This window comes from Mauremys reevesii, linkage group 5 (genome assembly GCF_016161935.1).
Source record: "Mauremys reevesii isolate NIE-2019 linkage group 5, ASM1616193v1, whole genome shotgun sequence".
NCBI classification, from domain to species: domain Eukaryota; kingdom Metazoa; phylum Chordata; order Testudines; family Geoemydidae; genus Mauremys; species Mauremys reevesii.
In genome coordinates this window covers 59,965,973-59,976,472 of record NC_052627.1, presented here as the reverse complement: position 1 = coordinate 59,976,472, position 10,500 = coordinate 59,965,973, and the positions used below count along the sequence as shown (strand labels likewise).

The window sequence follows — 10,500 nt, the reverse complement described above, 5'->3', positions numbered from 1 at the left end:
ATGGAGCCAGTTAATGCAGTACAGTCAAACTGCTGAGCTAGCGGCAGTTTTTACCCACTTCGCTATGAGAATTGGAGACAGGTTAGCCATTAATTAGTCTCTGAGCTAATATTTTTTTCACTGTGATTTTTATACCCCATATACACAATTAAAGCTGATTTTTTTTCTTTATTGAAACAAGCATCAGGGAAAAAAATCCTTAAGATGTGTGTGTGTGTGTGTGTGTGTCTGTGTGTGCTAATCACCAAACAGACTTCTTAAAATAAGATCCATGGGAAGTAAAGGCTGTGAAATAGCTACACTTCGGTGCAGTGCTGCGAATCCAGTTCTAATGCCAGTTTTAAAAAAAAGAGTCCTCCTGCAATAAATTCGAAGGAATTAGAAACAGGTCAGAGGTGAAGAGACTCAGCTGGGGTCAAACTCACAGAAACCAAACAAGTCTCTCCTGATGCGTTCCGCTGGAGTAGGAAGCGCAAGCCCAGCGTGGTAACAAGGAGACTAGTAGGAAACAGACGAGCATCTTCAATTGAAGGGGAAGAGGAAGAGTTCTATTTGCAATAGCTTTATTAACTGCAAAGCTCACCTTTAAAACTAAGCCACAACCTTAAAGCAGCTCTCTTTATTTGCCTGAACAATGAGCTCCTAAGTCTTTTGTGCTCTTTGTTCAGAAGGTTTGTTGTTTTTTTAACACGCATTGTAACATTTCTTTTAAGGATTGCCTGCCAAAAGCGAATTCCCTAAGGAAAACCAGACCAAGAAAGTAGTGACCAATCCTTTTCGGATTATTGTCAGAAGGCTCCTCCCAGCCCCTTCAATTTGCATAAAAAAATCCAGAAAACTCTTGTTTGCCCAGCATCTTGATCAGTTTGTCCACCGCTGTCTAACAGTCAGAGCCCGAGCCTCCTGGAAAGCTGCATGTAGCCTAAGGGGAGCTGAGAGTTTCTCTCTCTCTGGGCTACAGCCTGTTTTCTACCTTTGTAAGAAACTGGAAGCCTCGCTGGGGCGTTTTTTTCACCCCCGTTTTAGAGTGTGAGTCACCAACCATGTACCAGGGATACTGGTCTCTGTTCCTGATTTGTATCGCCTCCCACTGCATAGGGTCCGTCAAAGGGCTCTTTATTTTTGGACAGCCCGAGTTCTCATACAAGAGGTCCAACTGCAAACCTATCCCCGCCTCCCTGTTGTTGTGCCGCGGTATCGAGTACCCAAACATGAGGCTGCCCAATCTGCTAGGGCATGAAACTATCCAGGAGGTTCTGGAGCAGGCTGGCGCCTGGATCCCTCTAGTTCAGAAGCAGTGCCACCCGGACACCAGAAAGTTCCTGTGCTCGCTCTTCGCGCCCGTCTGCATTGATGACCTGGATGAGACCATTCAGCCTTGCCATTCGCTCTGTGAGCAGGTGAAGGACAGTTGCGCCCCAGTTATGTCTGCCTTCGGCTTCCCCTGGCCTGATATGCTGGATTGCAGCCGCTTTCCCCAGGACAACGACCTATGCATCCCCCCGGCTAGCAGCGACCACGTCCTCCCTACCGCCAGAGAAGGTAAGAACGATTCTGCTGCAGCTTCCTGCGATCTTGGGCATTATTATTTCAATGAAGGGTTAATGGGTTTCCCTGCATATTGTAATGGCTCAAGAACCATAGCATCCCCTATACTCTGCAACACATACCAGGGGCTATGGAGTCATGACTTTTAAAGCAGCCGAAAATGAATCGTTTCCTGCTGTGAACAGGTTTTAAACAGTGACCAAAGTTAAGAATTACAGAAAGTTGTTTTACACCTTTATTTACCATGTTAGTTTGTTGTAGGGCTGCTAAAGAGAGAGCGCTAGATAATGGAACTGAAAAAATGTCAAGGTTTTGGATTGATCAGCAAAGCAATTTCACACGTGAAAAGTCCATGAATCGACAGTTATTACGAATGAAGGAAGCCTCTTCCACTGGTACCCGCTTTTTATGTGGGGGGCTGGTTTTAATTAGGTGGAGAAGATCATGCAAAAGGAGAATTTCCCTAGTTATAAAAGTGGTGGTGGGGGGGTGAGAGGGAGTTGCTATAGAAAGGGCACCTCGTGCGCTTGATACTCTTTCACACACACACCCCGTGCCTGCCTTGATTTTTGTTCCTCGGGGGAGGGAAAGGGGGCTCCTTCATCCTTTTCAAGGGATTCAACAGGAACTTCTTTTCAAGCCCCTGCTTCATTCTAGGCAGATCTTAAATCAATTGCAAAGTTGCTTAGCAATCTTTTCTGACATGATGCAGCGTGACTTTCCAATCCTCTTGAGGTTAGATGGGTAATTCACTGGAAATGTTTTGCATTTTTTCGAACATTTTCCCAACCCAAGCGATAAACTAATCAACGCGGTAGAAATGTTTATTTCTATCGCTTTTAGTGGGAACTTTGGTGGTTTTGTGATTTTTACTTTGATTCCCTGGCTCTTTGCTGCTGTGAATTTCACAAATCTTCCTCTCCTTTTTGAAAAAGGAAGGACTTTGACCGGAACGTGATCTATATTATTACGATAGCTGAAAGAATACGCACACTTCACAGCTCATTCCTGTTTTAATGAAAATCCCTCTTTTCTTAGAATTAAAAAAAAACCCAAACCAGTTCGTTTAGAGGGGTTATGTTAACGAAGCAATCTCTGTGTGTGATCAGTGCTGGTGTCATCTGGGAAATGAAAGGTAAGTCAGAACTTAAAGTTAAAGGCAGCTGTGCGAATTCTATAAAGGGCACATACCAGTTGATAGAAAATCTCAATTCACTTCAATGTTCTCAAACGCCACCTGCTGTTCTTTTTTAACCAAACCTGCTGAAAGCTGTTTCTTACATTTCCAGCACCAAAGGTCTGTGATGCCTGCAAAAACAAGAACGAAGATGATAACGACATCGTGGAAAACCTTTGCAAAAATGACTTTGGTAAGTGGAAAAAGAGCCCCCTGGTTAGAATTCCAGGCCTGGGGTCCGCTCCTGTATTGATCAGGTTAAACTCCCATAGGAGGCAATGGGATTTCTGTCAGAGTAAGGACTACAGTCAGGATTTAGCCTTATCTGCAAATCAAACTAAAGTCAATCCTTCTAAGATACGGTGTCAGAAGGCTTCAATCATGCAAATCCTAGTCCTCAGAGTGGAAAAAAGTGTTTTTAAGTCCTAGCAAAGTCAGATTTCTGTTTGCAATTTCCTCCTCATCTCAAAAACCAACAAAATTGCCAACAATAAAGCTGTTTAATATTCGTTTATATAGTGGACTCGGGCAAGTGGAGTAGTACAATGAACAAGAGCAATCTGTAGTCCAAAATTCTGTCCATGGGAAAAAGTGGAGGAAGGATTTCGTATAGGGGTGCAGAAGAGAGATCCAAAACCCAGTCTCAAACATTTGTAAAGACTTTCTTTGCAGATTATTAATGAGCCTCTACATACGATTTTACAGAGGTGGTGGTGTGTGGAGACTTATGTGTATATATACACACAAGACATGAAAATTCTGGGTTAGGACAGGAAAGAGGGAAGAATTGGGAACTGTACAAACTGAAGCATGCTTATTTCAAGAGACTATTATAATAGGTCAGTATCTATAATTGCAGGTGAATGTGTACTGTAAACATCTGAAGTAATTCAAATGTGTCCTCAGAAGCAAAGCCATGATGAGGACAATGTATTCATATAGCCTGTATTTATCCTAGCTTTGGACTGGCAAACAATGCCTGAGGTATTCAGATAAAACCTTTTAGAGCTAAACATGTTGTGTACGTCCTTAAAGAGCCTTGTATTTCCCTCTCCTAGTTATTTTATCAAATCAAATGCAGCTGTTAAGTCACTTCTCCTTCCATGTGATCTATTCTTTCAAACAGCAATACATGTGAAATATCATTTCCTTACAGGTTTACCTAAAAATCCTCTCCAGACTAATCAATTAAGTTTAAAGTTTTTAACCACAGAAAAGATCAGATTTCAAATTAGATTTAGATTCTTTCCCCTCCCTCCTTTTCAAATTCTAAGGTTCCCGTAAGAATGTCTAGTGCTGGGTTAAAAACTAGTGCATATTTAATGTACAAAATGTGCCCTCTCTGTGTTTGCAAATGTTAGAAAACTAGAGAAAAGATGCATTTAGAAAAGAAGAAAAAAAATCTTAAGGTTGATTCAAACTGAGATGACTTGCATGCACTTAGTGGCTTTAGAAAATGAGCCACCTGCTGCCCATTCTGTCAGCCCCTGACAGTTTAATTAGCAATAGAAGACCTCCCTCCCCAGGTCCCCTTTATGTGCACTAATGGGGGGGAAAAAATCTCAGTCTCTCTCATCCCACTTCTCCCTCCCCCTCTCCCTATTAGCCCTGAAGATAAAAGTGAAGGAGATCACATACATCAATGGGGACACCAAGATCACCCCCGAAACAAAGAGCAAAACCATCTACAAGCTGAATGGGGTGACGGAAAGGGAGCTGAGGAAGACAGTGCTCTGGCTCAAAGGTGGCCTGCAGTGTACCTGTGATGAGATGAATGACATAAATGCACCCTATTTAGTGATGGGACAAAGGCAGGCCGGGGAGCTGGTGATCACCTCTGTGAAGCGGTGGCAGAAAGGGCAGCGGGCGTTCAAACGATTCTCCCGCAGCATCCGCAAACTGCAATGCTAATCACTTCTACTCTAGTCACTTTCACCTTACTCACTTACACCAGCTGCCCCAGTTCTGAGCTCTTCAAGCCTCTTGCACCTTCTTGTTTCAGCCTTTCTGAACCACAAGATATAGCAGGCATGGGAGACGATGGCTGTTTAAAACGAAGAGGAGAGGAAAACCCTCCCCTTCAAATTTTGTAAATATATTAAAACTGTAATAAAAATCATGAATATTTTTGTGAAGTATTAAAAAATATCTTGCTTAAAGCTAGTTTGTTTTTGATTGGTTTGGTTTTTGCATAAGTGCAAATGTGACATTGGTCTCAATTTTTCTTTTCCTTCACGTTGGGAAAGCTGGTCAATTGATAACACCACCTTTCTCTATACACGCGTGTGTGTGTGTGTGTGTGTGTGTGTGTGTGTGTGTGTATTTCGCTCTGATACACTCAGAAATGGCAAACATTTCCCCCTTTTGTTAGCCTTGTAAATGGGCTCTGATTTTGTCCATGTATGAAATGGCATGCCATCTATTTTAACACTATAGAGGAGACCCTCACAACTGCTGCATGAGGTACATGTGCATCAATAGAAGTAAGTTAACCATGTGCACATTTTATTTTCTAGAAATCTGACCCGCCTCCACCCCCCCCAAAAAAGTTTTGTAGACTGATCTGAATACAGCTTTTAACTTTTTTAAACTTTGCAAATTTAATCATTTGTAGCCTAACTCTAATGTACCTAATGATTAACCTGAAGGTTGTAAAATATTGCTTTAACCAACCTTGTAAATATTCCAGATAAACATTATATTATTGTATATAAACTTTACATCACAGTTTACCAATTGTCTTCCTTTGGGAGGCAGAAGGGGGGAGTTATTTCAATGAGTTTTGAAAATGAGAGAATTGAGAATCACCACCACAAATGGGTTTTTGTTATAATACAGCAAAACTTGCACCAAAGTCCCCAACTCCAATAAGTGAGAGAGAGCCCAATCCTGTGATTGGATCCATGTGGGTGGACTCTTACTTGAATTAATAGGACTCCAAACAAACTTAAAGATCCACCCATATCCGTTCTAAGATGTTTCTGTAGGACTTTTAAATGCCACTCTAAGATTAGCAGGTTTTTTTTGCTGGTCCTTTGGGTGGTCATTTATGGTTTCACCATGTCTCCTAGGAAGAGTTTGCTGTCTTGCTTTAAACCCCCCCCCAAATAAGACGAGAACAAAGAAAAGTGACAAAAAGAACAAGAAAGGAAAGGAAAGAGGGTAGGGAGGGGAAAGGAAAGTAGCATCTCTGGTCTGGTCTACACTACAGACCTATACTGATATAACTACATCCTTCAGGGTTGTGAAAAATCCACACCCCGAGGAACTTGCCTCCTCTCCCCCCATATAGACAGCATTATGTTACTGGGAGAGCGTCTCCCACTGACACAGCTATCACCTCCTGGGGAGGTGGATTAACTAAGGCAACGTGAGGGAGCTCTCCCGTTGGTGTAGAGCATCTTCATTAAAATGCTACAGCAGCATAGCTGTGCTGATGCAGCATTTTAAGTGTTGACTTGCCCTCAGATCCCACCCACTAAGAATTAGTCAAAGATTTCCAAAAATTCAAACCAACTCTTTTCAAATTTGTCTGAGGGGAAGACTTTGCACTTTATCGATAGAGAGTTACAATGGCTTAGCTATTTTAAAATTATCAGAATAAGGTTCATTTTCATACACATCCAAAAGGCCTACTGAAAATCCCTGTCAGTGCAGAGTAATTAAGGTCCTTTGTTTTGGGGTTTTATTTTATTTAAAATTTCCCAGGAATTTGTCAGTTATTACTAAAATTTAAAAAAATGGGTGAAAATTGGTGCAAAAATTAACTTCATGGTTTTTTGGGTAAATATCAGGCTTAATAGTGGGGGCTTTGTCCAGCAGGAGAAGCAGACCAAACTCTGTTACCTGGGTCTTCTCTCTGGGTGCATGTTTTAACCCTCTCTCAGGCAGCTGAAGAGCCCAGATATTCACAGAAGCTATCACTGGAGCCAGTACTCACAGGGGCAATGATAGGAGAGGGCTAGAAAATACCCAGTGGGGTGCTTGATACTTGCGGGGCAAAGTGAAGGGGTTCTTGGTGGGGCAGGAGGCCAGTATTCCCTGGACAGGGGGGTGACAGGTGCAACTGTTGCTGTACTGATTGGCAATGGTCTCGATGTTGCCACTTCGCATCACCATGATGTAGCAGTTGAAGAAGTTCAGGTCCATGCCAACCACCAACATGGCAGTTTCTGGTGCCTGCTACTCCCTATAGACCTGATGAAGCAGTGGTTGAGCAGTCTTGACTTCTGGGACCTGGCATCCTGCCCGTCTCACTGCCCCACTGCAGAGCAATAACCACCCACCAGCAGCTACCCTGTTCGAGACAGCCACACTGTGCTGTCTGGCAGGGACTCTACATGGAGGGACACTCTCCCCACCAGAGTCTGGACCAATACCCTGCTCTGGAAGGAGAGATAACCAGGAGAGATACCACTTGGTATGTGCCATCTCTCATTTCAGGGCAGGCAGGCAGGGAAGGAGAGGGAGGGAAAATCAGTAAAAACAAATAATGGGTTTTGTAAAACCCAAGGCATTTTCAATAAAAACCAAAAACAAAGGGCCTTAGAAATAATTAAAATGGTAAAACAAACAAAAAGCTGGTACTTCTATTTCATATATATTTTTATATACTAATACTTTTACTTAGGCAAGAAATATCAACAAACATAATAGGATTTTTAAAAACAAAACATCACTGGGGTTACCTAAGAGCTTAACTAGGAGACTATCTTAGCACCCATTCTTCCAAACAGTTACAGAGGGATGGGATTACATGGTCATATTTTATCATATATATCTTTAAATAATATAAATATGAATGGGCCTATTCCTCAAAGCTGCTGAACACCCAGTACTCCTATTGACAGCAGTGAGAATATTAGACTCTCAGGATCAGTCCCTGTCTTTTATTACTGACACAGAACAACATACATATACCACACAATAATCAGTTTTTCAATGTGAAACGGAGCCCCATTACTTTCATGCATTCAGAATGATTTTCCTAGCAGCATACAAGGTTAAACCTTTTACTGTCTATTGTACAGAGCTTGTTTTGAACTGGATAAGATCCTGGGACCCCATCCTGCACTCCTTGCATACTGAATACTTCCATTGAAGTCAACAATGCAGGACTGGCCCTTCACAGGAATATCTGCAGACAAACTTAAAAAGTAAGTGGCTCATACAATGGACTCAGCATTGTATAAACCCAACAATAAGCAGATGCCACACAGCTCTATCTATCCTTCACAACACGTGATAGGACCACTGTCACTAACCTGATCCAGTGCTTAGACCAGACCAGCTCATGGATGAAGAACAGCTGGCTGAAGCGGATCAAGGTTGAAATTATGCTGATTGGCAGAGGAAAGCACTTAGAGAGGTTTGCAGCCATGGTTCAGTTGCCATTGAGTGAAGATGCACAACCACAACTAATCAATTCAGTGCACAGTTTAGGAGTACTCCTTGTTTTCTCACTGATACTAAGCTCTCATGTAATAGCCGTAAGATTGTCCCCATCATGTTTCCCCTTTGAAAACAACAGCTTTGACTTCAATGGGAGTATAAGCAAGCACCAAGTCACTTGCCCAGGGTCATACTGAGTCAGTGGGACTGTTTGCTCGGGGTCACATTGACATCAGTGGGATTACTGTCACGAGTAAAGTATGTAGGATTTAGACTAGTGTCAAGAATAGCACTTAGGTCATTTAATTCCTATTTATTTCCCTGATTTAACTATGTTTCTTGCCATTTTAATGGCAAGATGTTACTATAACAATATTCACTTCACCAAAAAAAGGAAAGGTTTAGTCAGTGTTTGTATCATAAGACCTATTATCAGGGGTGTATAACCCAGCAATTGAAAATCCAGGTCAGTTGAAAATTAGCATTATAAGGTCTCAACCTGGGAACAATCTTCTCCAAAAGTTACCAAAAAAAAATCCATTTAATCTATTTCAGGAAATCAATTTGTCTATAACTGGGAGTCTTTGATTATGTCAGGTAAAAAGAGATCCAAGTAAGTAGCCAAAGGCCATGCAGATCTATAACTTCTGATCAGCATTGCATCATATACATTTGTTTAGACTTAGCTCTCTCATCTGATTTGTTAGGTTTCTAACTTAGATAACAGAGTTATTTGCAAACAGAATAAAATAGGGATTCACTTTCATATATTTTAAGGCAAAAAGTAATTTTCTAGACACTCTTGTTCTCTTCTAATTAAAAAGAATATTGTTAGGAAGTCAAGTACAGAGATCCCATTGTTACTGCTTCCATAAAATATTTGTAAAATACCAGTTGACTATAATGGGCTAATTTATGGAAAATAATAATACTTGATTACTTTATTATTTATTATTAATACTTTATTAAACAGTTTTCATCCAAGTTTCTCAAGGTGCTTTACAATCGCCCTAATTTTATTGATCAGAAAAATCCGGATGGGTTAAATAACTTGCTCAAAGTCACACAGCAGCCATTTACAGAGTTCTGAAAAGAATCAAATCTCTTGCCTCCAATTTCTGTGCTCTAACCACTAGACCATAGCAATCTGAATGGCTCATGACAGTACATCAATGCTGCAATTGTATCATTTGGAAGCATAATAGTGACTAATGTTCCCTCTAGATTATTTTTCCCTATGTGTGAAAAAGTGAGTGCTCAAACTCAAGTTTAAAACTTATCAGCAAAGTCTCTTACAAGCTCATTCTCTTCCTTCCTTATTGGATATCCTCTACTTCCACCTACTCTTTCCATTTCACTCATTCCTGCTCCTTCCTCATTTATTCCATACACCTATATTCACTATTGCCTCCTCTCCACCACTCACTCGTTTCTTCCCCCTCACCACATATCCTCTCCCTCATCCTCACCGTCTTTGTACAAAAAAGAAAGAACATGCACAACACTCCTACACATTCCAAAAAAACAAAGATACTTGAACAATTCAAAGCTACCTAAACATCATCTCTCCCTCTCTCTGTTTTCTCTTGTACTTCTATCATCAGAAAGTAACAGGCTTCTCCTCTGCAAGTGGCTGGGCTGCAGGTGGGTGTGATGGGGGGGCGGGAATGGGAAATTGAAACTGAGCCCTTTTGTCTACTCTGGGTTTGCCAGTACAGCAACAATGGTGTAAACTGCTCCATTGGAAGTACAGCTTATACCAGCAAAAGAAAGTGATTTTGCCAGTATAAATAAACTGGTTCCCCAAAACACTTTTACAGGTATAAGTGCTTCCAAACCAGGGCTTTTGCTGGTATAGAAATGTTGTAAAAATAAAATAAAGTAATCACACCCCTAACCAACAGTGCTATACTGGCAAAAGTGTTCTTGAGGTGGGCAGGCCCATTGTTGCCAGAGCTCCGGGGAGGCAGATGCTGCTGTGTGAGGCTATGATAGCATTAATATGGGCTAGATTTTTTTCTTCTGATATCTCTGATGTTACAATATTACATAAGCATACCCAAACTGCAACCTTTTCATATTCAACACAATAATCCCATTTGCCCCTACGCAGACTAATATTATTAGTGACAATGCTACTGTATTTTACTCTAGGTCATAAGGATGTGTATGTTACATTAAAGCAGGAATAGGAATATGGTAATGAACCACTACACTTGATGGTAGAAAAAAAAGTAGTATACTTGGTTATCTAAATTTTTAGCATTAAGAAAACATCCCAATTTCCCTCAAAGCCAAAGGAAAGATAACAGTGAATTTCAAAGGAAGTTTGGATCAGTACCTAAAATACCAACATAAATCCAGGGGCAAAGATAAGGTTGGCT

At 41.2% G+C, this 10,500-nt stretch overlaps 1 protein-coding gene across 1 annotated transcript; it reads left to right on the top strand.

Annotated features, from left to right (window-relative positions):
- The first annotated feature begins 365 nt into the window (after positions 1-365).
- SFRP2 (secreted frizzled related protein 2) lies at positions 366-4,818 on the top strand. Its single transcript, XM_039540833.1, has 3 exons — positions 366-1,542; positions 2,838-2,918; positions 4,332-4,818. Exons 1-3 carry the CDS (start codon positions 1,044-1,046, stop codon positions 4,634-4,636), a joined length of 885 nt encoding a protein of 294 aa, XP_039396767.1. The 5' UTR covers positions 366-1,043; the 3' UTR covers positions 4,637-4,818.
- The last annotated feature ends 5,682 nt before the right edge of the window (positions 4,819-10,500 follow it).